At 39.9% G+C, this 27,638-nt stretch overlaps 2 protein-coding genes across 2 annotated transcripts in view; both read right to left on the reverse strand.

The window, feature by feature from the left end:
* Positions 1-1,944: 1,944 nt before the first annotated feature.
* On the reverse strand, positions 1,945-24,457 carry LOC149298010 (layilin-like). Its single transcript, XM_089487872.1, has 8 exons — positions 24,183-24,457; positions 9,831-9,881; positions 7,596-7,895; positions 5,049-5,206; positions 4,331-4,429; positions 3,621-3,701; positions 2,779-2,875; positions 1,945-2,308 (listed from the first exon to the last, which is right to left on the reverse strand). The coding sequence occupies exons 1-8, from the start codon at positions 24,455-24,457 to the stop codon at positions 1,945-1,947; spliced, it is 1,425 nt and encodes a 474-aa protein (XP_089343998.1).
* A 301-nt stretch (positions 24,458-24,758) lies between these two features.
* Positions 24,759-27,638, reverse strand: part of LOC149298011 (cilia- and flagella-associated protein HOATZ-like) — a 31,447-nt gene continuing 28,567 nt past the window's right edge. Inside the window, exon 6 of the mRNA XM_089487873.1 lies at positions 24,759-24,948. Coding sequence (XP_089343999.1) covers positions 24,759-24,948 — 190 coding nt within the window. The remainder of the gene's footprint in view (positions 24,949-27,638) is intronic.

Genomic DNA, 27,638 nt, shown 5'->3' on the forward strand with positions numbered 1-27,638 from the left:
GCTTCAACCTTAGCAGCAATAACAAAAAGCTCCTTGGTGGAATGCTAGATCACTTGGATATACGAATCTGAAGTGCTGTTCTAGTATATAGCTATAAGAAAAAATTGAGAGCTCTACAAGCTTTCTTAACTCAGAACGGCTCTTCAATTTCCTTACTGGCCATTGGCGAACGGAATCAAATTTGTTTTTGGATGTAGCTGACAAAGGCCCATCTTCCCCTAGAGGGCCACACAACATGCTCAGCTTTAAGACCTGAGATAAAAGTAATTGAAATGCATTTCATTGCATCTACTTTTTAATGCCAACAGCACGAGGACTGTGGCTATGAGTGAATATAACAATGTGTAATAACAGAGAAACCCGGAGCCCAGGACCAAGGGTATCTTACACACAAAACACGAGAGGCGGGTGGAGACATGGAGTAAGCGTTGGTGTAGCCATTTGCATTTCCATTTCTTATTTTAGATATTGGGAGAAACCATTTACACCTGTTTTGTCAGTGTCTAATGAACTACTGATCACCCAGTCCGCCAGAGGTTCTACCGGTACCCCAGTTCCTTTGTTCCCACCAGGCCAGGATTGGTCATGGAGCACACAGGGCAAATGCCTGGGGCTATGTTATCACTTGCTTGTAGGCGAGTGTACTCTAAATACCAGGGCACCAGTCAGACCCTGGTCCCCTATATCTTGATGACATAGTGCTTGGGAGCAGGGAGATCTTTGTCTTCTTGATAGAAAATCTTACATATCAGGAAACTAGCAAAGGAAGAGGGAAGGGATGACACTGGAGGCACAGCCCTTAATGTTCTCTCTTGCTAGATCAGGGACTGGCACCTAGATTCTGCAGACCATCACAAAAACGTATGTAACTAAAGTATGCTTTGGAGGGCATTCATGCTCCTAGCTCTGCCAAATTCAGAAAATATCTGGTTTAAATTTAGATACATTTAGGGTGTTGTTTATATAGACCAATGCTAGTGCAAAGTATACCCCCCCATCAAACAAATGCTTTAGGTACTGATAGGGGTTTCTATGTTGACACAAGTATTTAAAACTTGGTACCATAATTCCTCTTTTAAATAAATCTATAAAACAATGCAAGAGCTTGTATATAACAAGTTATCTTACAAACATAATGTGCTTACATACGTAAAAATGAGTCATTGGATTTCTACCCTCCCATATTAAGCTTTTGTGTTATTTTGTCTTTAAATGAATTTATCTGATATTTCATATTTCTGATCACAATGTACAGAAAGAACTCCCTCGTATGCCTTTTGCTTGTTTATCTGCCATCTAGTGCCATCTAGTGGTAATATTGCAGAATACTTATATAGTATCTTCAGGTGAATACAGTAGAATATAATAATAAAATGGGTTTGCTTACATGGGTATAGAACAGCCAAATGCAGGATTCAATTTGATCAAAATTCTCTATCCCATGTTCAATGTTTATAAAGTTTTAAGTTTGGGTCAGGCTGTATTTTGTATTGACGTGAAGAGCTGATTGGGTGACATAAGGTTGGTTTTCATTTTCTTGTTTTTATTTCTGCTGTGCAATATATGCTTATATATGCTATTGTATTGACCATGGTAAGTACACCGTCATATTAAAAAAAATCTAATTTGATATTATAAGTGCATAGTTACCAATCTCTTTGAGCTTTATATTCATAAAATGTTTCTGCCAATTGCAACTTTTGTCCTCAGAATGCATACCGTATAATTCATCGTAAATAAGCATGAAATATTTTACAAGTCAACATGTTCTCTTGAATGCAAATCCACCATGTTCTCGCAGAGAGGGTATTAAACGTTATAGCGTACAATTTGTTGCAGTAGTGTGTTCATTCCGCGTAAAAATCCCACAAAATGCATTCATTGTAGCGTCAGAAATTTTTTTTGTATCGAACATCCCTGGTAAATTCATTTATTTGTTCTTTTTTAATACCCATAGATTTCATTCTCTACCCAGCCAGACTCTGTGCTCCTTCCATATCTGTGGTTACTCAGCTCATACAGTTCATTGGTGACAAACCCACTTTCCGTGCTGGCTAATGTGACAAATCCGCTCTCGGAATGATGTTCCCCCATGTTATCGTAGTCTCCCGAGAGATTATCTGGAGGCGAGTTTTCACCAGAGTGAACCCGAAATGAGGTATTACGGATATAAGGTCTAGCTCCGGTTAAATCCGCATCAGTCTGCCTCTTGATTACATTGTAAATTTCCAAATTAGGGCTGTTCCGGCGATTTGGAGACAACCAGAAACTGGGCTCCTTGTCACTTGTGTCACTGCTCTCCTGTCTCCTTTAATGATAGAATGAATGCAAAAAATATGCATTAACAGGTGTGGTATGGAGAAAGAGCAGTGATAAAAAAGTGCAATATATATATGTTCTAGGCACAGTTTAAAGTATGGGGTTCTGGAGAAGTCATTTACCACTCCTAAATTCTAATCCATTTATATGGCCTTCAATACATGGCCCATTCTTCCACACCCCTTCCAGCTTGGTTCCATACATGCCCTCCTCTCTGTTAACTTTTCCCCTCTCTACACATTTTGTCTAAGGCCATTTTCTCTTTTATATAACTAGAAATTTTTGGGAGCTCAGAATCTGTAGTTGACACCTCCTCAATACCGCCGTAGTGACAAATAAGTACTAACAGACATCCCATTTACAACCGTGTATTTGCGAGGGGGGCTCTATCACATGTACAATGCATATTTAATAAATACTACCTGTTCCTATAATTGGGACAGAAAAAAGCAAACTCACCTTTTTTCTGCAATGCAGCAACAAAGCACTCCGATAAATATCAACACGAGGGTTGTTAGAGGTATTGTTGCAATAAGGATGTAATGAAAAAAAGTCTCTGAAACGGCACAAAAATAATGGATCAACTTGCAACACATGTTAATGCAAAAATAAACAGAATAGAGTACAGGTTGGGAGCAGAGTCAGACTTCTAATAAGTGGGAAGGGGTGGTTTTTCACTGAACCATGAGTTAGCCGATAAAGTGGGAGATCCATAACTACGCCGCCTACTGGTTGGAGCTGAACGTTTTTTATCAACTGCAGCTCTATACATGACTACAAGGTGAACCTAGACTCAAAAGGGCCTATACATTTAGGTATTCTTTACACATGGCTAGATCATTTCTGAAAACTATTGTCAGGAACAATAGGGCTTACCTGAGGTTATCCTAGAGTGCAACGCATAGGCGGATTACTGCTTCTAGCTCCTGGGCAAACTATGGGACTTTCCAGGTGCCACCACGAGGACTGCAGGACTAAAGATGCTATTTAGTAGGGAAGTTGATCATTAAGTCTAACAAATGGAACTACGTGGGGTTTGAATCCTACTCTGTGTAAGGAAAGGCTGCACCTAAGTCCACCTTTGGTGCAAGATGTGTTTTCTTCACCCTCATCACTGACCCATTTTGCTGGACTTGTTATTTTGGCTTATGGTAGCTAGCCTACCCCTGAGCACTTCCTACCTGCCAAATAAGCAATCATGCCAAAGAAATGGGATGGGAATTCTAATTAAATTAACACCTTTATATCCAGTTATATCTCCAGAACAGCTTTATTGGTGGTTTAATAGCTACTGGCAATACCTTCAGCATCATGCACTGTTTCATTAGTCTTCTTGGCAGAGTCTATTGGACCACTGGGATTCAAAGTAACTGTCACAGCATCTGGAAATAAAATGAAACGCATTGGATTCTAAAATACAGCGGGAACCTAAATACGAATCCAAGAGTGTTGTCTTGGAATGCCACTTTTGTGCATTGTATATTTTATATCATCATTGTATATTAATACCATCTTTATTTTGACGTTAGGGGCAAAGCATAAGCTTTAATTTGAGGTTAAGGGGATAGCATCAATTTTACTCAGGTTATGGGGACAGCATACTTTTTATTTTTAGGTTTGGGGCACAGCGTAAGCTTTATTTTGAAATTAGCGGACAGTATCAATTTCATTTAGCGGTCAGGAGGACAGCGTCACTTTTGGTGGGGTAACATTATCTTTATTACAAAAAACCCCAAAACATTAAATCACCTGTGGCAAATTTCCATTGCTTGGCCTGGCAACCTTTGAAAATTAAACTTGGGGGTGGAGTCATGTGAGGGCATCATACACATCACCCGCCTCCCCTGTGTTACAAAATGGAGGAGCTGGAGCCAGGACGTATATATACATGAAAAAGGCACACTAGCTTCATTTATTTGTGGCGGCAGGAAGCCATGTGGTCCATGTGGTGCACTGAGGCTCCGCCATTATGGGGAAGTGCTTCGAAAGGCCTGGTCAATGGAGCGGATACCAGGGAGAAGAAGACAGAAGAGGCAAGGTGAAGGAGCAGAGGTGTAGGACAACTTACCCGCAATGGAAGAGTTTCTAGAAGGAGGATCTGTTGGTTTTTCTACAGACAAGAAAGCAAAAATTTGGAAATGAAACAATTACCCGTTGATATAATAGAACATGTATCACAACTTCTGAACCAAAGTCTATGACTGAAAGCACAACTAGTCAAATAGGTAATGCATATGGCGTACTGAATAATAAGGTGCCTTGTCGAACGTGACAAAATGACAAAGATTTTGTGTAATCGGTTAAAGAGTGTGAAATATTTGCTTTTCTTGCATTTTCTTGGTTAAGTTAAGTTAGTGGTAATTTTCAGCATCCTTTTATAGTTATCTTGGCAAGGTTGGTTAGTGGAATGTTATGGGGTGTTAGTTATCAAGAAGACGACCTAAACCAAAGCATGATGGTTGGAAATCATATCACTTGACACCTTATGTTTACAAAAAATACAGTAATATTGAATGTTTTAGAATCTTGCATCTCTTTGGGTATTGCATCGCTAACGTGTGACATTTAACCTTCATCCAACATCAAACACCAGGTACTGAATGATCTTACTATTTTCAACCTAATGATTCTGTATGTGATAATATCTTAATATCTCAATATGGCACCAGGCTACACCATAAATATGTGTTTTACATTAAAGTGGATCTCGGAGATAAGGAACCACTGACCTAACGCATACTTGCATATGAAGTTGTTCCTCATGTTGCATCGATCATCATTCCATTGGAACTTGTAGGGCCCTCCAACTCCAGGTGGAGCAGATGGCTGATGGTACATAACTACACAAACCTCACTTCCACAGGATGGCTCATCCACGTACCAATTCCTAATAAAGACACAGGAGACAATCAGGGCACCCATTAATATGTATTAATCCTAAATTGGTTGACCTACTTGTTAACTATGATTTGAAGTTACGATGAGAAAAATATGGGGCACCAACAGTGGCGTCGCTACCCCTAGGATATTCCTTGCCCCCCCCGCCGAATTTGGAGTCACCCAGGACAGTCCCGCAATGGGACTTTAACCCCTTGACTGCTAACGACGGCACTTCAAACTGAAGGGCATGACCGGGGCCACCCGATCCGCCCGGTGACGTTTCGCGCAATGACGCGATGACGTCACCGCGCAACTTTATTAACAACTGACAATTGTCAGTTAAAGAGGTATGGGGGGCATGCTGCTTAGATGCCTGTATCTCAGGCATCTAAGCAGCTACAGACCCCCAACATATACCGTTGGAAAGGTAATTACTTCATATATATATAGATTGTAAAATAATAAAAATATTAAGTAAAAAAAATAAAAATGTAAAAAAAGTTACAAAAATTATTTAAACATAAAGTAGTTTAACTTAAAAAAAAAGTTTAAGTATTCTAGCTAAATGATCACTGTGGTAGCCAATGTTACCACAGCGATCACATAGCTATAAAAAGTCACATTCCCTTTTTAAAAATGGCCAATACTCATTTTTAATCCCATGATCCCTTTGATCATGGGGTTAAATTTAGCCAACGGTAGAGGGAGGCAATTTTTGAAATCCTGATGAACTGCAAATATTATTAAAATCAGCCATTTAGCCCGTGTGGTACGTGAGTAACCATCTCATCCCTGGAGCGCCTTGCATTTTTACTACAAAAAACTTATTTTTTCTGTAAAAGTGATTTTTTTTTCTCACTTTACCATCATTTCTTTGGGATTGTAAGGGGAAAGAATGGTGTGTGCTTCTGTGAGTGAATGTATGGAAAGTATGGTGTGTGTGCTTCTGCGAGTGAATGGAGATATGAAAGGCGTGTGAATGATCAGGAATTAGGGTTGAAGCCTTGATGTGGCATTACTGCTCACGTAGGAAGTTAAATTATGGTACAAAAAGTACACATTTGCAAGAACTACACCTCTTGGCGTATCAAATGAGGGGCTGTATGTCTTTCTAGTACAAACCTGGAGTGCGCAAGACACAAATGAACATGTCGCTATGGTTAGAAAAAACATATTTTCTAGCCAAAGCGACATATTCCATCATTATTTGTGCACTCAACTTTTGTCCTAGAAATACATGTAGCCCCTCATTTGAAGCTCCAAGGGGCGTAGTTTCTTAAAATGGATGAATTGTCCGAATGAGGGAGAGCATGAGTTAATATGTGGATGAATTGTCTGAATGAGGGAGAGCATGAGTTAATGTGTGGATGAATTGTCTGAATGAGGGAGAGCATGAGTTAATATGTGGATGAGTTAAGTTAAGGTATTGTGTTGTTTAAAGCATTTCAAGGATTAGTCGTACTAAATTGTGGCTTCAGGCTTCCCATGTTGAATGATCAAGTATTGGCTATATATATATATATATATATATATATATATATATATATATATATATAAAATGTTTTTTCAGTGGTATGATTTAATGGTGGAAATTATTAATGCCCCCCCCCCAGTTTGACTGTGGTATCTTGTGTGCCCGCCACTAGGCACCAAGCAGAGTTAAGAATGTAATATGTGAGCAGCAATGAGAAGGAGATGTTGAGATATGGACAGTTAGGTGAGATATAATAGCATGGGTGAAAGAGAGAGTGGAGGAAAAAGTGGATAAACTGAAGACCACAGATATAAGTTCATGGTAGAGGAGGGCAGCAGGAGGCAGAGCACAAAGAAGTAGGGAAGGTATGAGTTTAAATGACACAGACGCATCTTTCAATAAAGTCACCCATACTCTATTTAGTATTCTGAAGAGTAGGATGAGAGCCCTGCATAATAACAATTACACCTACTTTATACATGTGTAGTTTGGGTATAGCTGCTTTTTAACACATGGTCACATTTTGGCTGTTTTTAGTCTGTTAAAATGACTTGTGCAAGACACTATTGTGAACATTATATATATATATATATATATATATATATATATATATATATATATATATATATATATACATATACATGGGTAATGCTATTCGAAACATAAGTCTACATGTTAACTTTTCTTCTGCAGCATTTTATGACTGTTTGCTTTTCTAGTGTTAGAACGGCTGATGTGTTGTGAGTCATAATCACTTTAGTTGTAAAAGACTTTTTATTATTATCGTTGATTTAGTGGCGCACGTTTCAAATTATTATATGGCAGATGACTGGGGGCCAAAAGCAACATCATGCGTACAATGATTTCATTTCTAAAACGTAACTTCCTTTAAGATGCTTTTATTGAGTTAGGGCACACTTACCAGAATGTGGGTTTGCTCCCATCTACCCAACTATAAAGACTCTGGCAATCACTGGAATTCTGAGTGTCTTCTTCTGTCCTCCTAAGGCCCAGCCAGAAGTCCCCATCAGATGCTGTGAGGCTCTGAATAAGATTTTCTATGAGTCTTTGTTCTGCCTCAGACCCGATAGTCATAAGATGACCACCATCCCGTTTACATGCATCTTGAGCCTCCTCAAAGTTCACCCTCCGTGAAGTATCGTGAAAATAAATTATTTTGTAGCAGGGCTTCTGTGTCCCATGCTTGCATACAATTTGTCCTGTGAGAAAATTATTAGAATTACATCATAACATGACAAGGTTTTTGAGGTAGTCCCTCAAACAATACTTGGGGGTCTCTGTGGTAATGGATGGCTCTACTTCCTTAATTTCTTGGTGCACAGTTGGACCTTTTGAAGGAGCTGAGCCCATTAACACAGCATGTCCTTGACCCAGCAATTTGCATTATGACACTAATAAAACTTTTATTAGGTCAACTGAAAAGGTAGAAAATTACAAGCTGAATTCACTATAGTTAAAAAAAATGTTTCTTTAACTCACTTCAGCCATAGATTCCATGTAACAATCCAAAAATATGCTACAAGAAATGAACTTTATGGTGTAGGTGACCCTAAGGTAGACTGAGAGCTCTGAACAACAAGAGTGGAACTCGAGCCTTCAGTCCAAGCGCATCCTAAGCACCCCAAATCGGTCAAGCTGCCACTTTGGAGATGTTGTTAAAACTCTATAAATATTGTAGTTTGTAAATCATTTCCTTACAGACCCCTAACAATTTTAGAGTAGATTATAGATTTTATTGTATATCAGCAGGGCTAAAGAACACAATGTGTTTTCCCTGAAGGTATGATGCATATGATTGTGACCATCTGCAGTACCAGTTATATTTAAGAAGGCAAATCTAGTGAAAATATGGCATTCTATCTTATTTATCTTCAGGAAGAACTGCTGCTAATTCTGTATGGATCGTCTCCGCTACTGATGGAATGTATCAGCAGCCAGCAGGGGGCACTGCCTAAAAACTAACATCCTTAAGTCATGGCGGTCTCACTGTCCTGGTAAGATTAGCTCTTTGGAATAAGCTCCCTATTTGTACACAGCCATTTAAAAAAAAAATACACAAAGTAATGCTAGGCTGATTTTACCCTGGAAGCAAATAGCCATGTAGCACAGAGGCTCGATATTCAGCACCCAGCTCAACCCCACCACATTCAGAGGGCAATGCCCAATACATCCCAACAAAGTCACCAAAGTGGTTTGCATGAAAAAAAGAAACATATGTATAGTTTGGGGGAGAGAAGAGAGGGAGGAGATGTGATAGAGACATTTAATACTTAAAGGTATTTAACCCCTTAATTACAGGATAGACGTTTATTTTAAATGAGGAGAAATGTTAGAACGAGAGGTCATAATTAAACCTAGAGGGTCAGAAGTTTACACACAGTGTAAGGAATGTTTAGATAAATGGAACAGCCTCCCAGCAGAAGTGGTAGAAGCTATTATGGTGAGGGAATTTAAACATGTATGGGATAGGCATTTAACTATCCTGAATCAAAGACAAGACCAAGGACTGGCTAAAGTCTGAGCCATAACAGATGGGGGAGACTAGATGGGTGGAATGGCTCTTATCTGGGTTTCTCACTGCAGACAAAGGGTATCAAAAATAATCCAGTTATAGTAGTAATGCTACCTAGCCATCTGGTTGCATGCTATTGTTGCTAGACCATGTGGCCACAAGTACAATACAAATACAATACAAAATAAGATCAATAAAATGGGATAGAACTTTGGGTGAGCCCAGGGCTTGCTAGTGCTCTGGAAATGACCTTTATTGATCCGTGGAACGCAGTTCCTGGCTGCTATGACTGGTGATCTGTGGGGTAATGGGACACTGTATAATATCTCTGGTCTTGACAGATACATCCCCCAAAAAATGTTTAGCCAACAATAAACGTATATATATGCAGGAAACTTAAATTACAAATAACATGTGAACAGAAAGAGATGGATAGAAGCGACGTACCTGCCCTTTGGATCATATCCACTATTAGAAAGCAGTGAAATAAAACAAACACATGAACATTAGTTATTAACAATGTCACTCAGCATTTACATATGTGTAGCTCATCCAATGAAAAACGCGAGAGTCTATTTACAAGCGTTACAACACCTCCACCATGCTGTAACCATTATTATAAATGTCAGGTGTTGTCCTTGGCTTGTGCGTTTGGTAGGAAGTATTCTCAACCCCCTTAAGAAATAGCCCAAACATATCCGCTTCCATTATAGGGGAAGAACAAATAAATCAGGGGAACAATATATCAGTTAGGTAAATGTTTGGGAAGGTGATGAGAAAAACACTGGCTGGGTGGAAATAATAAAGCACTATTCACTAGGTGCTTCTATGGTGGGTCTAATAGAAGGCCATGCTTGCGTGAAGGAAAAAGTAGTCATGGTCCTGTGCCTGTCTCGTGTCCCACAGCAGAAGAGCAGTGCTGGTTTTAGAGAATAGGACACTTAAATTAAGAGAAAGATGATGACATGAAGCATCATGTGTCCCAAAATGGAATGGGAATGAAAGCAATGGATGAAAAATGTAATAGGGAAGAATGCTGAATTTGATGGGAGGGGGTAATTTTAAATAGGCACTGGACCATAAAATTTGCAGTGTTCGAGCAGCCAGACAGGAAGCTGCTGGAGAGGGGAGAGCTAAGTGGGGGTCTGTATGTTTTGTTTGTATATATATATATATATATATATATGTGAGTATGTGAGCATGAATATCTATGTATAAGTGTGTGCATGGGTGTCTAATTGCGTGTGTGAGCATGAATGTATAATTGTGTGTGCGAACCTGGATGTGTAAGTGTGTGTGAACATGGATGTGTAAGTGTGTGTGAACATGGATGTGTAAACTTGTGTATTTGAGCATAGATGTGTAAATGTGGTGAGATGGAGTGTGTGTTAGCATGAGTGGTGTGAGAGAGAATGTGTGTGTTAGTGAGTATAAGTGTGTGTAATTTGTGTAAGTGTGTTTACAAATGTGTGTCAGAGTGTATGTTAGAAGGGGAGGCAAGGGGCAAAGATGGCACAGACAAGCTGTTTGAGGGCAATGACGGCATAGACCAGCAATTTGGGGAAAAGATGACACATAAGCTGTTTGGGGGCCTTGACAAACTGGGGACAAAGATGGCACAGACAGGTTGTTTGGGGGTTAGGATGGCGCTGATAAACTGTTTGTGGGCAAAAGTACTCACAAGTTGCTTTGGCAAAGCTGGCACTGTGAGACATGTTGCTTGGTGAAGTGGGGGGGGGATTTCCTGGGGCAATTTTCGCACCATGGCCCTGTGGTTTCCCTGACCCTTCAGGGTTTTTAAAGTTTTCTTTAAAGTACCGGTTAGTAATTTCCTGACATACCGCGTTTAAAGGGCTTTGCCTTGTGATTGTAAGCATCTTCATTTTTACTGGATTTACATGATTATGTCCACTAATTTAACTTTCCTCTCTGATAGGAGTTAATTTTTTTATGTTAGCCTTGCCATGTACAGAAAGAAGAGAGGATATTGCCTAGAAATATTTCCCTAACAAGGCACATTGTACAGAGAAAAACACTGTCCCAATTAATACCTGTCATCTCTCTTAATTATTACATTGTCTGAAAAAACCCCAAAGATAATAAGACAGGATGTACGTAGTGCCAGATACACTTAAAGCAGGTACAGCCTTAATAATGTTGTTAAAGTAGGGTATGTTGTCGTGTATATTCCTCATGCACATTAGTAATTTCAGATGTAAAATTCTCTTGATGTGTCTGTTTCCCTAACGTTCATATAACCGCTGCAGGCAAAGAGTGCTGTTTCTGGCTATAAACCGCAGAGGAATCAATATGACAGAATCCGGAGGTGATTCTCCTATACTGCCAGTAAGTGCAGGGAGAGAGAACTTTAAGGGACATGGAATGTCCTAGAGGTGCTTTGTTACTGCAGATTCTGAATTATGCCTGGAGTGCCATTTGGCATCCTTCTTTGGCCTACGGTCAGTACAATAGTGTCTGTCTGTGTTATAGTAAAAAGTTTGAGTAGCATTGGGTCTCCATATAGCGGGACCACATCAGCAGAGGTAAAGCGCTGACCCCTGCAGTATGTGGGATGTATAAACTCATGGAATGGAACCAGTTACCCAGTTATGCATCCAATATATTGCAGGGCCACCCTTTACCTGTGCTGTCAGCAACATGTCCTGGAAAACACGGTCGAATTGGTTGCACTAGTCCTAATCCAATTTCTTGTAGAGCAGTGGTTCCTAACCCTGTTGTCAAGGCTCACTGATTGTGCAGGATCTAGCAACTGCGATATATTTTATTTCATCAAAATCTTGGACCATTATGAACCACTGACCTCAAATATTCTATAAAATTCACCCAACTGTTCCAATTATTTTCTCCAAATATCCCCTCCACTCAAAAAAATGTTGAGTGTTTAGATGTGACTGTTCCATCTGATGTAGTGAAAGATGGGAAGAAATAACTTCATATAACAGATTTTATTGTTATCTGTCATTGTGTAGGTGCTATTCTGTGCTCTAGAGCGGTGGTTACTGTATCAATATGTATGGAACCAAAGAGAGGGTTTGGTGGTTCCAGGGGAGAAGTTTAATATGTGTTGCACTGCAGTTAACCAGGATGTAGTTAAGTGGATGAGACACATGTGCACTGAGTATAAGTTGGAGTTGAATTTTATACAGTATGTTTTAAGAAGATCTATTAATGAAATCATTAGAACACGTCTAATGTCTGAGAGCCATGTTAATGCACAGTAACATTGGAACAGTTGCCAAACTCCTGCTTTCCCCACTGATTCCAGATCTCCAGATATCCTTATAAAGAGTTTTCTCCTCAATTAACACAGGGTAGAACTGCCTATAATATGTGGCAATATAAAAATAGTAATGATGTTACTGTAAATATGCATTATGCAGGTCAGCCCTTTATATTGCATAGTTATTACAATGTTAGATGTTTTATTAGACCGTAACACACCCATTTAGAAAATAAACCACTGGGGGGGGGCAGTACAAAACGAGTGTAATTCTGTTGGAGGACTGGAGTTGGGAACCAGTGTTCTGCAGATATAGTGACACAGGTAAAATAATCAGAATACCCCCATACTAGTCCATTCTCCATCCAAAAGTTTAGAAGCTTGCAAACCAATAGCTATTCTCTATTTGTCTTCAAATACAAGGTACTCAAGTTAATTATTATATAAATATAATATCTTGTAATACACACTTATGCATTATATAGAATAGGCAGAAGTGTATAGCAATGCAGTTTTATCAGTCACTAAACACATATTTATTCTATAAAACCACATATACAATATTTACATTAAACTTAACTTATAGCTAGACATACAGTGGGACATATGATAAAGATTCTTACCACTTTCCAGGCTGGTCCCATTGCAGGAATGGATATAGACAATCATGAAACTTGTAAAAACTTTAAGAAGATCCATCATTTAGCTCCCAATCAAGGATGGGTATAGTCCAGAGAATAAGGGCAGGTAGAGCAGGCTTCAGGAATCCCCACATTGAACAAGTGATCTGGTAGCTGAGCAGACTGGGGACTTGTGCTCAGTGCTGAGCATACAGACATCCAAATGCTTCTGGCTGCTGGGATCAATACAGATCTATCAGAGACACTGTGGAGGGGGCAGGAGAAGCCTCAGCCAAACCAATAGAGGCTGCTACTCTCAAATGCTTCATTAATATAAAAACTTGAAGGGAGTCCCATAGCAAAGGGCTGTCAGTTTAATTACTTGAAAGCAATGACTTCTTAAAACCTTTCTGATGGATTGATTGTCACTGCTGTTAAAGGCAGTTTCCAGCAGTAGCTGACATATACTTTAAATCTAGATCTGTAAGGGTTTCTGCATTACCAGTGGCTTCGCATTACTCAGTGGTAATTATCTTTAGATGAATTAACAAAAGTGAAAACCAATTTACAACTGCAAAACAATACTGGAAAATGACCCAGGCTTCATGAAATATGTACATTTCTACTCTTATGTGTCACTATTATCCACAGAGAATAAAACTCTGTTAACCTCTTGTGCTTTAGATACAAGATATGCACAATGTACAGTTCTAAAGCCAAATTGTATACCTAGAATATGTCCAAAAAGTTAAGCTATATAATAAATCTTTTAAAGAAGTGCATTATTTTCCCAAAACAGCAATCTTGCAAGGTTGACCCTTAACACTAAATTTAAACATAATGCCCCTAAAACACACCAAAAAGACACTATCCCCCTCTAGACAATGTATTCTAGAGAATATCCTTCCCAATGAATCTAATTTCAACCCTGATACACAAATTGTCTATACAAAGAATTGATCTCCATAAAGGACCTATAACAGGCATTGTGGGAGACCCCTAAAGCAAGCATATATCACTAAATGCATTCATGAGCAAGAATCACATTTAATTAAAATGCTCCTTAATATTTATTTAAAAAAATGCATTCTCAGCTAAACCTGACGGTGTCAGCAAAATCTGTGCACACTCAGAAGCAGAATTTCACAATTCATACAGTTCCTTTACAGACAGCTGGGTCAGCAAAAAAATCCCCCACCAGTTCCAGTTTTAAATGCAGCCTTTAAGGAGGTGTTGAAATCCACATTTGCTTTTCAGTCTTGGTAACTTCTTGGTCACTGATGGTTCATATGATGTTCTGGATCATATGATGCGTGTATTGTTGCAGGGATGACCTGCAGAATGTTTGTGATCATTGAAAACCGGTTTGTCTCCCAGCCTGAGTGTTATAAAAAGCAGTTCCAATGGATTTCCTTTTCCCTTGCTGTGCAAAAAAAAAAAGAAGCTGAGTGACATGGTTTGTTCTTAAAGGGAAATGTAACGGTTCATCTTTATTAGAGGACACCAAAGAATGTATTTATTAAACCTTCCAACCCGATAGTCCTTCAAAGAAACACCCCTTCAAGCCAAAATATTAATATTTACTTTCAAGTGTTTGAATTTATATTGAAATTGCTACAGTTCTGATTATTTAGAGAAATTGTCTCATAAAATTTCATAGAATGTGCAAAAAGCGGTGGTCTTGGGATTCTTAGTAGTTGCAGGACCATTAAAGAGTTGACGTAACTTTACATTTGGGTGCTTGTAGGCTTTGCAAAACAAAACTTAGTGGATTATGTTTAAAGAAGGGTGACCAAAATGGGTAAGGTGTGAATGTGATCATCGGGTAGAGCAGATATTGGAGAATGTTCTAAACCATTTCCCTCCCCTGGGTATCATACATGCCCACAAAAGGCATCTCAGGTACTAAAAGTACTATGTAAGTTATTTAATCTGCCTTTATTGAACCTCCAAACAAAAGATCAAAAACAAAACATTTGCCGTAGAGAGAAGCTGCAGATCCAGAGATGCAGCAGAATTAGCCCTCAATGCTCTGACATTTTGGACCCCTTATTGGATGCCTGAAATCAGATGGAGCACGTTCTGCACATGCATACGGAGGAACACTTACCACGCCGGTGATGAAGCTGACTTATGGTCATTGTACCTGTGTCAAGAGATGTGTTTGAGCAACCACATCCTCCTCCAGAGCATATAAGGGGATTCTACAGAGATTTCCCATGTGTTTGCAAGGAGGGGCCCCATGAAACGTGTGTTATCATATGCATTAAAGTGCATATTATGGGTGGAGTGTCCATTTAATGGTGGATCGGACCCTGACTATTGGGCCACCAGATGCTAAGATGAGGAAAATACACAAAATTATAACATATGTCTAAAGAGCAATTTGATTGGGAGGGAAGCAAGGTAGATAAAGCTGCTTCTATCCTCCCTTTCTGCAATTGGGCCTCATCTGCCCCAGCCCTGGTGCAGCTTATGACAAACTAGAATAGGCTTCCTTACCTTACTACAGGTGGAGCTACTAGCAGGAACATTTCATTGATTGCTACAGTGATTGCGGCACTATTCACTCTTAACTAGCTTCAGAATCTTTTAAAGCGGCTTTCTGTAGAACTTATAGACGTTCTACTTCTACCTTCTTTTTGCTTAAACACAAACCCCTGCAGATAATTTTCAAATTGTAGAAAAGTTCATAATGGAATGGAGCAGTAAAACACAGGTGAGGCCATGTATTTTCCACCATCATTAATAACTGTTAAGATATAAGCAGATAATTTGATTGAGGGAACGCATCATTTAGGGCTACAAATTAGTTTTCAAGAAAAATACATTTTTTTAATGTAATTTTATGAGGATTCTGAGTCATCCTTGTACACATATTTCCCCTTCAACTTCCAAGGCCCAATGGAGGTCCTGGGCAGCTTCTCATTATACTCATAAAGCTTATATACAAGGTAAGTTGCAGAGGTTGAACCAACCTACTCCCCTATATGTTTTATGTATTTGTGTCTTTATAGTATCTATATCTTTATCTATATGCTGAACCGAGGGGTTTATTTTGGTCCCTTGAAATTATGGGGTTAAGTTACACTTCTTCACTTCCCTTATTCCCCCCCCCCCCCGCTATGACGGTGAATTTTACTTTCCCTTCAATGTTGTGTAGAAAGACTAATGCTCAGAATTTCCTGCATTCTGTCCATCCAGTTTATTCTTCCAAACCGCTTGACGTGAAAGGAAATCCTGTTTAGAAGGTTTTTTTGTTTTAAGGACAATAGGAAGACAAATAAATACTATTTAAAGTGGAAAAGGTAAACTAAAAAAGGACAGTCTAACAAAGCTGTACGATTAACCTGAATTTCCCTAAATTCTGGTATATTTTTTATCTTCATTGAGCTATACTGGTGAAACTCCCAAAATAATAACTTTTGGTAATTACGAAAAAAAACTATTGTTTTGATATCATTTTGATGAATACCGCTCCTTATTTATAAAACCCATAGGTTAAATAAACAATTGTAAAAATTACAAAAAGACTTTGTGATTGAGGAAATTAAGTCTGGAAAGGAGTCTAATAATTAGAATATAAAATGAATTTCACTTTTACCAGGCTGGCACAAAGTTTCCTTGGACATGTTCTCAATTAATTTGATTTTGTTTTGTATTTGTATGGCCTCCTGCCCCGTGTAAGTTTAGGCAGCACCTAATTTGCTAATCTGTGGTTGGGCTGCTGCAAGGTTTCACACAAAAAAATATTGCCTATTATAGGGGTATTTGACTAAAGAGGCAGATCTAGATCTATACCACAACACATGGGGCTCCCGTGGCAATCAGCGTCCTTGATGCGCTGCTCAATATAACAATATAAAGCTTATGAAGCACTGCATGTCCTTTGGAGCTGAGAAGATGCTGACCAAGGAGGTTAGTTGTGAGGGCCACACAGGTACTGCCCTGCATCAGCCCTCCAACAGCCCTCAACCAAAATACAGGACTGCCCAAAGCACTCTCCAGCATTCTCTGTGAATTATTAGGAATGTTTAACCCTCAAGTTTCAACATCTTGATACGTTAATTGAGGGTCTTCAGGAGGGAAGCCAAAGAAAAGTCTAAGAATGAAAAGAACAGGCAGAGATGTAGAGTCATTTTATGTAATAATATTATGCATAATGTTTTCACATGAGCCTTGCAAAATGCCATCAGTCAGGGTAATTGATCTTGTACAGAAAATTATGCAACTCAGGGAATCATAAAAAAGGTTTGTGAGATAAGCTCCATTACAACTGGCACAATATGCGCATGATCTATATACTAATCTACTGCACTGCCTTTCCTACACTCTTTGTAGTTTAATCAATAGTAAAACAAGCAGTCGGTGCATTAGTTATTTGTCATTAGTTCCTTTAAATAGAAAAGGCCATGATTCCTTGCAGAGTGCTATTAGGTAACAAGCTGAACAGTAGGGCCCAAATTGTCATTCTGGACTATTGTATCCACCATCAGTTCATTCACTGTCATTCTTTCACAAATACACCTGCTCAATGCCTGAATAAGGCGCTGAAGTATGATGTCATATGACCAGGGCTGTCTTTAACAAGTGACAGCTACCCTGAGGCAGTGGAGGGTTGACACCTTTTGACCTGGGAGTAAGAAAAGCAAGGTGGTCTCATGGCCCATGTGTACGTATAAAATGCACACACTTGCCCTTACTCGGAACCTGATTTACCTCTGTCCTGAATGTTACCACACCGCTACAGTGGGGTCAGATAATGCAACGTTAAAGAATGTGTACCAGTATAGTGAGCAATTGCCCCCTGACCCCTAGGCCAGTCTGCCCCTGCCCTGGGCCAAAGCTTAGCTTAGGGGCCCACAGCAGCTGTTCCTTGGGCCATCTCGACTGTCGCCTGGGGAAAGCAGGTCAGTAAGATATGGCAGAGGTCTCTGCAGCTGACGGCATACTTTCCCCACTGCGTGCTGTTACCTGGCGCTGGGATATGACATTATATCCTGGAGCTCAGAATCAGGAGCCCGCGAGGGGCAAATAAAATCTCAATAGACTAGAAATCCGTGCCGCCAGCTGCTCAAACACCACATTATGCCACCAGCAGTTATGACTGGGCTGGAGGCCCCTCTCAGGAAGATTTGCCATGACTTAAAATAGTTCACACACACACACACTTTCCAAATAATATGGGTGCCCGTGTGATGTTACAACCTCGCTTCTCTGTCTTGTGTCCCAATGTGAGGAATACAAGATGTGACCGCAAGTTCCCACCACTTCTCTAAAGCACTGCCACTGATCATTTAGTCTATTTAAATGTAATTTATAATCATGCAGACAGTTAAGATGGCTGCTCTCTCTGGTGTGTCTGTACTACCAGAGAGGCCCTAATACTCAGGTGCTTGTGGGGCTTTTACTGATATGTTTTGCTCAATGCTGGCTACCCCTGTATTAACTATAAGTAACATCTGTGCTGATCAGGGGAGTGATTCACATAGGCTGACATCCATTATGCTTCCATGATTCCAACCTTTTCATTATGTCAGTTTTATTCAAGCCAAAATGTGACGGATCAGAATTCCCGTTACTGCGTAACATTTCTGCGTAACATTTCTGGGGTAAAACCACCAACTGCCGCAAAAACGGTTGAAATATAGGTTATAACCGTTAAGGTTACCGGGTACCTGCCATTGAACATAGGTAACGGTTCACCTATACCCTCTCCTAGCCAATGTCTATGAAATGTATAGGAGAAAAAGATATTTGAATTTTAACCACTTTACTGATTTTGGCAATCCCAGCAGCAGTTAAGTTTGTGTAACAATATACCGGTGTGTGTGTGTGTGTATATATATATATATATATATATATATATATATATATATATATATATACGATTTCACTAGCTCAATGCATTGGATGACAGATCCAGTTTAAAGATGCTCTGGCTGAACCAGTACCTCTGGTCAGTAGCGTACCCAGCGGGGGGCGGGCGGTGCCGCTCACCAGGGGGGTGCCAACTTGCCGGCACCCGGCACCCCTCCAGAGACGGACAGTGATGTCCACCGTTGGAGGAGCAGGCTCACAAGGGAGCGGTATCAGAGGTCTTTAGCTGTAAGGGTCCCGGGGTTCGGCACCTACCGGGACGCCCGCCCGTCCGGTCCGGCAGGTCCCGCGCCGTTCGCGGCGCCTCCTCCTCCTCCATTCGCGGCACGCCATCTACTAGACGCGCGCGCGTCACAACAAAACTTTATGTGTTCCCCGCCGCGGACGGCAGGGAACGTAGGCGTGGCGTTCACGAGCAGGCAATTTAAAAACTGAGCACTGAGACTCATTCAGTGCTTAGTTATTGTGCTGTGCAGTCCGTGATATTCGCTCTTTTCGTTCCTGATTTAACCTTTCGTGTACCAGACCCGGCTTTGTATGAGATTGACCCTCTGTGTACCAGACCCGGCTTGTTCAAGATTAACTCTTTGTGTACCAGACCCGGCTTTGTATGAGATTGACCCTTTGTGTACCAGACCTGGCTTTGTATGAGATTGACCCTTTGTGTACCAGACCCGGCTTTGTATGAGATTGACCCTTCGTGTACCAGACCCGGCTTGTTCAAGATTAACCCTTTGTGTACCAGACCCGGCTTGTACAAGATTAACCCTTTGTGTACCAGACCCGGCTCCTGTTCCTCAGCCTGCTTCCTGCGTTCCGTTCTCCACCTGTATTTTTTGAGGAACTCCTCTAGGGTTCCCTACATTAGCAGACCTCCGGCTCCCTTGAGTAATTTTAAGCTGGTTCAAGGATCTCCTTGATCTGTTCTGTTAAAGACCTCCGATACCGTTCCCTTGCGATCCGCGGAGCAACAGCTGCTGTGCGCCGGGGTTTGTTGTCAGATCCCGGCACACAACACTGAAGCCACGCCCACCGCTGTCTGTGCCCTCTGACCCGGAAGAAGACAGAAGAACTGAAGAAGAGAAGCGAAGAGGAGGAAAAGGAGCTGTAAGGAGAAAAGAGGAAAGGTAGGAAAGCATTCAGTGAGAGTGACAGTGGATTGGTAAATGTGGATTGGTATGTGTGGATTGGTATATGTGTGGATTAGTATATGTGTGGATTGGTATATGTGTGGATTGGTATATGGGTGGATTGGTATATGGGTGGATTGGTATATGGGTGGATTAGTAAGTGTGAGAGTGATGGGTGTTATGCTGTACCATTTCCAATGTCTTTTTCATGATATAATTATGCTCTAAAAGTAAATCATAACTCCCATCACTATATACTGTTACATACAGTGGCAGAGCTGGGAGACAGAGGCCTTGCATCCCCACCGCAGGACTCCTGAAAGGTAAGTGAACTTCAAAGAGGGAGAGGGTAGATAGTTAGGAGGGGTAGATAGGGAGAAGGGAGTGAGACGGGGGATAGGGGGTAGACAGGGAGAAGGGAGTGAGAAGGGGTAGATAGGGCAGAAGGGAGTGAGAAGGGGTAGATAGGGCAATCATACTCCTATCATGCCAAGTCTGCGAGTACATCCTGGAATCTGGGTATGCCTGGGCATGATAGGAATGTGATTGCTGTTATCAATCATATATATATATATATATATATATATATATAATTGATAATATTCTTATTTAATTGTTTTGTCCTATTTTGGTGTGTTACTTACTTTAACTAAAAGTGTTTTTTTTATGGTGTGGGGGGGTCATTTTCGGTTTCAGTCCAGAATTCGTTTTGGTGCTACTAATCGTTTTGGTCCTACTACTAATGAAGTGGTAGGCCTACACCACATCAATGTTTGGCTTAGTATATAGTGATTGGGGTTATGCTGCACTATTGTCAATGTCTGGCTCAATGTATAGTGATAGGGATTACGCTGTACCACCGTCAATGTGTGCCTCAGTATATAGTGATAGGTGTTATGCTAGTCAATGTCTGCCTCAGTATATAGTGATAGATGTTATGCTGTACCACCGTCAATTTCTGCCTCAGTATATAATAACAGTAATGTTGTACCACCTTCAGTGTCTGCGCCGGTATATAACGGTAGAAGCTATGCAGTTTTAAAGTGTGTGTGGGGGGTGCCACATACAGGATCCGCCCCAGGTGCCAAATACTCTAGGTACGCTCCTGCCTCTGGTACCTTCCCAGCTCTGCCATAGACAGCTGTTTAACTCAAATCATACGCTTATCTTTCGACCCTATCCAGTTAATTTTAGGCAATGTTCCACCACAAACAAACTCGGACAATTATGTAGCACAAGTTATTTAATCTGCTTTAACTATTTAAAGCGGCCTGTCCCGAGCTGATATATGGCAACTTCTAGGTCTTCTTGCAACCCTCACCACGCACGTTAGTCACAACTTGACTTAATCCAGTCGTACGGTCCCCTGTATTATATACACCATTTCCCAGCTCATATAGGTGTTTATAAGTTATTCAATGGTAGTAGGAGTGCCTTGTACTGGCTCCATTTATTGGTGTCAGTATATTTAATGCTTATTCCTGTTATTAAATATTAAAGATTTTTCCCCATTATGTCTAAATGTCCTGTAAACCTGCTGCTGAGGGCGACTGGATTTGTTAACCCAAATTGTAGAATATTTGAGTTAGTGCAGTAATGTTAAGTGTTGTATTTTTTTTGCAATTTCAGGTAGAAGACAGAAACAGTAAGGCTTTGAAGGACTTCTTTACAAGTTTTCTTACTAAGGAAAAATATTTTTAAGGGTCTCAAATATGTCCGTTATTTGACAAGGAAAGTTTATTATTCAAATATGGTATAAAAAGATGGAGGATCCCAAACATTACCCTTACCTGTTTGCATTAACCTTACCCCTTATTTCCAACTCTTTTGGGTTGATAGGAGAGTTATGGTTCTGGCTCTTTGAATTCCCTACCCATTATAAAGAGCCATCCCAGCATCCATGTGCGCTCGAGATCAAAGGTCACTACTAGCGGAGCTATGCTGGTTAGACACAGTACTCCAGGGAGCGGGACGTTCCTCCACACTGCTCCCGCAATCCAGCGCTTCACCCTGAGTCTCCGGGCGAAACCTGGGAGCTCCCAGGTATGGCAGTAGGTCTAGACAAAGTTGGCCTAGGGGAGAATGCGCTACTGTCTGGGGTATTATAGTGGAAAGCAAGATCTCTGTCCCTGGCGCCTCTCTTCACCCGACCTTCAACACAGCTTAGCTGTGGCAATACCTGGGCCTCAAGAATACGGCATTACATATTCTGTCTCAAGGCTTAGCAGCGATCAGCCAGAGATAGAGGTGTGCACTCGATGGGCCAGAGCTAGACCAGGTCACTCAATGCAACGTTATGTGACCCCATGGTAGTAGCGTTGCTGGTCGCACTATATGCGAACAGCTACAAGGTTGAGCTCCAGGTAAGTTAAGGGTGTGAAGTGTAATGGAATTGGTCGTGGTGCAACACCGGTCTTGCGACTCAGAGTTTCCACTTAGTAGCCTGGAGACCCAAAAAAGCAACGGAGCCCCCAGGTATGGTAGTAGGTCTAAACCTAGTTGCTCTAGGGTAGAATGCACCACTGTCTAGGGTATTGTAGTGGTAAGCAAGACCTGTGTCTCTGATGCTGCCACTCTTCACCTGACCTCCAACACAGCTGAGCTGGAGCAGGACCTGTCTCTTCCAGTCTTGGCAGACATGGGCCATTGAGGCATCCGTGTGTCTGTGCATTACTCCTTGCTCACCTCAAGTAAAGAGTCTCTTCCATACTAGCTTAATTCTAAAGCAACTGGATAATTTTAAACGGCAAGTCGTGTGAAAAGTATAGGCAAGTGACCTTGGCGCAACACTGCATGAAACGGCTTCTTCCAGTAAACAGCTAAGTAAAAAGTAAACAGCGGTATTATTTTCTCCAGTAAGTCATATCATATTGAAACAATTATGCTGTTATTATTCTCATTTTATGTATCTACTTTAATAAAAAGGAACCTTTCATCCCAGGCATACATACTTTCTTTGCTGAGGCAAAAATATTGTAAAAATTATTTTGACATTGACAAACGACATTGTTACACAGGGAACAAATTTTTTTTTTCTGCTAAGATTTGGATCCCCAAATCCACACATTTCTGGTTAGTAAATTATGGATTCCAAAATAGTGCTTATGATTACCAGCACAGGACGTTTGATCTACGACTCTACTGGAAATGTGGCTTCCGCAATGTACAGATCAAAAAGTTTACTTTAATTAACACAAACTTTGAATTATTATAATCTTATATCACCATTTCAATAAGCTCTATTCTGTTTTTATTTATGCGATATATCAGATGTACAGTACTCAGAGCTTTACAATTTACGGAATAATATTCCCACCACTGATTTTGTGTTAAATTGATGCATTTGTATGTAAAAAAGTGTTATTTGTGTGTAGAAAATGTGTTACAAGGAATGTTTGGGTATACTTTCGGATGATTCATTTGCAACAATTAATTAGCACCAAAAAAGTGAAATGTTTCCAGTTGTTGGATGGCATGTTTTATATCATAAATATTCCATCAAGTATGTTCTTAAATATTAGCGGCTGTGCGAATGAGGAATAACTGTGCTCTTCTTGCTTTAAAGGTGAGGGCCCTGGAGTTACTAGAGGAAGGTAATTCCATCAAAAATGTAATCTGTTCATTAAATTGTCTTTGTGTTCCTAGCCTTCTGTGACGCTGATTCTTCATGTGGTTATAATACAATGGGGTTTATTCACCAAAGGGAGCATTGACAGGAGATTTTGAAAGATAGTTGTGGTTTTAGCTCAATATTCTCTATCCATTATGAAGAGTCAACCCCAGTGAGCGTCTGCTGCAGGAAGGTCTTGGCTGGCCCTGCATAATGCATAGTTAAATCAGTGAGGCTTATTCAGTCTGCTCACCCATTGAATTGTACATTAAACATAGCCAATTCAGCCTTTTTTGCTGTACAGACTTGCCATTGTATATATATATATATATAATAACATAGAGTAGATGTGTTGGCGGGAACTCGTGCATATATCATAGATTAGACATTTTCTACTTTCTGATGTCTTTGTCAGCAATAATATTTACGATAACATAAGCATTTTTCTAACATTTCCCTCCTGTTTATCAAAATATTATTCAAATATCATCAGACTCTTCATCTTCAGTATCGGTCATTAACACTGATAATTCATCTTTCATGTCAATAACTTCATTAATATGTAGAGTCTCAGATACTCTTAGTAATTGATCATATTCTTCTTTGTTGATCAAGGAGTACATAGTCTGATTTACAGCTTTATCAATTGTCTTATTCAAAAGTCCTCGGCAACATGGAATAAAACAGCATCCTCCAAATATCAATACTGCGGCTACTATAGTGATATAATTATTCCGGAGATTATCATTCCCGACCATCACCCGAACCATCCTTCTAATCAAGAGGTGAACACATTATGTATTCCTGCATTCTCGGCAAGTTCATTTGATAAGGATGTTAGTCCTTCGAGGGCTTTGGTGATGCTCCCATCAGGGGCGGTGTTATTTGGTATGAAGGTGCAGCATTGGTTCCCGAACATCTTGCACACGCCCCCTTTCTCTGCCAACAGCATGTCCAAGGCCATTCGATTCTGCTAGGCCATAAGGGAGGTCGCATCCAGTTGCTCATGTATTCCTTTAATAGCATCTCGAGTATAATTCACAAACCGCGGTTGATTATAATAGATTTAGTTTATCCAATCCACGTTTTTCGCTTTTGTACTCCACCAGGAAATGATCGACTCGAAACCTGCAGCAATTTGGTTTCGGGCTTTGAACTCATTCGGAACTCCTCGTGGTACTCCAATTTCATCAATATGTATTCGATCATCAAACGATCCTTGTGGTTGTATTGGTCGTCTTTTCCTTGACTTTGGCTCCTTCTGTGAAGTTAACAGGTTTATAGGTACGAAGAGTTGTATTACAGCACATTTTCCTTTTCCTCTTGGATCGATGAAAGGTCTTATTTTTCCGGTCTCCGCACAACCACCAAATATCTGCTTTCATCTGGGTTGGCTGTCGCAGTCCTGTGGGAAAAGTCTCGACACATAGTGAATAAGGCAAATCTTTATAATTAAAATAGCTTTTGTTACCCTGAAGTTTCATACAGGTGTAATTTCCCTCATATATTTGCACTGTTTGAGGTAATTGAGCTCTTTTAACCTTGGGAAATAACAAGTCTAATGTATGACACGTTTCATTTCCAGTCGGGGTATAAGTCTTATTAAATAATTTTATTATACAGTCAAATCCGACTGGATTATTCTCTTTTGTTAATGGAAATGACACTGGAAAACAGACTATACAATTCTCTTTGCTTAGACTCTATACAGTAAATTGAAGCCACTCCAACCAAACGTTATCTCCATGGAATCCTGCTTCCAGGGCAATTTGATCAATAAAATTCAAATTGGTATTCCGAATTACCCCTGTCTCAATTTCCTCAATTTGTTTTTCTTTCTAGATCTGTAACTCTTTCTGCTTGGACCTTATTTTCTGGAAAAGATAAAAAGAAAGTTCCCTGCGGGTCTCTATCAGAAACCCACACACCTATGGTATATAGTCTTTCATCCGTCTTCATAGGTTCTTTTAAAGTAAATAGCCATTTATTACAATTATCAAAGGTTGTATATTCAGATTGTAATCTTTTTACAGATAATCTTACTAGCTCTTGCCCCGGGTATATCATATCCCCAATCTCGATTAGCTGTTTTCCACATAGCATAATCCCAACCAAGGCATGATGTTATACTTCGTTTTCCAGGGGGCTTTTCGGGCATCCAGCATACATATACATCGGCCTTAGCATAGATTCTTGCTTGACCAATATTTTCACAATTAATCAGTTTACACAGATCAATGACAATGGAACTATCTCCTGTTAATGAAAAAGTCAGATTTTTTGCTTTGGTATCTTCCCATCTGGTCACCTTCTTGTTCTCATCCCACTTAGCATTAGCATTAGAATAAGGAATTATTGTAAAAGCATCAGTCACTACCCGAAAAAACTATAAGCAGGCACCACACCTTCATCCTACCTGGCCTTCAACTCAGGGTTTAGGGAATGGATTTCTTCACCGGCTTGAGACGAGTCCAACCTATCGTCTGGACCCCCCTTTGTACCCAGACTTAATGAGTGACTACCAGCAAGTGGTGTTACCTTCTTACAGTGCGACTGATGTATCCAACAACTCCTCTCCGCTATCTTACACGCCCTGGGGTGGTTAGTAGTACTTGATACGGTTCCTCAGGACCGTCGTCCCGGTCTCCGGTCAGGACCTCCTCACACGGGGCACCAAAAGGTTGGCTGAATTAATGGTCGAATTCTCCTCAGAAAGAGTTTTAATTTATTTAGATCATGCGCATAATCGAGACAAGGCACACAACACACATACATCGAAGCGTTATCTGATTACACGTTTGGATTACATGGTTTATATAACCTCTTATCTACTTCTAATAGCATGCATCATTCTGATTGGTTACTTTTCAAGCAGGTTACGCCTCTTAAGATGCATAATTAAGAATGGCCTAGACTTGACCCTTTGCACACACACATATATATATATATATATATAATAACATAGAGTAGAAGTGTTGGCAGGAACTCGTGCATATATCATAGACTAGACTTTTTCTACTTTCGGATGTCTTTGTCAGCGATAATATTTACGATAACATATGCATTTTTCTAACACCTGGGTATAAGACTAATGTTTAATTTAAAGAAACTTATTTGTATTAATTACGAATTTTTGATGAATGATTTTGTTTCTCAAATAGCAAGAATGAAATCAGTGGAATTTTCATGGCTTGCTAGAATCAATCTGATAAAATCTTATTTGATTCCTAAAATCTCATATATTTTTAGGATTATTCCACTTCGCGTTTCTGGGCATATTTTGGACAACTTCTTGAAATAGTTTTTTTTCCATTTGTTTGGCAAAACTGAAAATATAGAATTAACCAGAAAACGATTACAAGAAGTTATAGGCATCCAGGTCTTGGATTTCCAGATTTAAGAATATTGCAATGTTGCAATGCTTACACACATATTATATTGGGATATTAAAAAAGACAAAAATGTAGGCTGGCTTCATTGTGAACGTGCTCAGGCAAAAGAACAGGATTTGTTTAATATTTTCTGGCTTAACCCCTCTGTAGTAAAACAACAAAATTTTACGAACCCGATTATACAAGATGCTCTAAAAACAAGATATAAATTTAGCATCCTATTTGGAGCAAAAACAGATTTTACGTTTTCGACTCCTCTGAAGGTGTTAAAATACTACGTCCAGAATATAGATTTAACTGGACAATAAATAATATCCTGACACTTGGAGACCTTATATTGAATAATTCTATTCTGACCTTTGTAGATTTACAGACCAGGTTTAGGATCCCTGATAATGAGTTATTTCTATATTTTAGATTGAAACACTTTTTGCGCTCCCAGGTAGTCCACCCACCTTCTGACCTTGATATATTCATTAACAAACATTATAAAAAAAATGTAATATCTAGGATAATAATTCATTTGGACATGGTGAAAGAGGCTACATTACCTCTCTCT

Source organism: Sceloporus occidentalis, unplaced genomic scaffold (assembly GCF_023333645.1).
Source record: "Sceloporus occidentalis isolate IW3139 unplaced genomic scaffold, rSceOcc1.0.p SCAF_35, whole genome shotgun sequence".
Classification (NCBI taxonomy): Eukaryota; Metazoa; Chordata; class Lepidosauria; order Squamata; family Phrynosomatidae; genus Sceloporus; species Sceloporus occidentalis.

What these genes read in the sequence shown, in the direction of transcription:
- LOC149298010 (XM_089487872.1), bottom strand. Translation starts at nt 24,457, where the DNA reads ATGGTTCGGGTGATGGTCGGGAATGATAATCTCCGGAATAATTATATC. An exon ending in AGCCAAGGACAACACCTGAC is followed by an intron (nt 7,896 to 9,830) that starts ATTTATAATAAT and finishes TAATTTTCTCAC; the next exon opens with AGGACAAATTGTATGCAAGC. An exon ending in AACAGTGCATGATGCTGAAG is followed by an intron (nt 2,876 to 3,620) that starts GTATTGCCAGTA and finishes GTGCCGTTTCAG; the next exon opens with AGACTTTTTTTCATTACATC.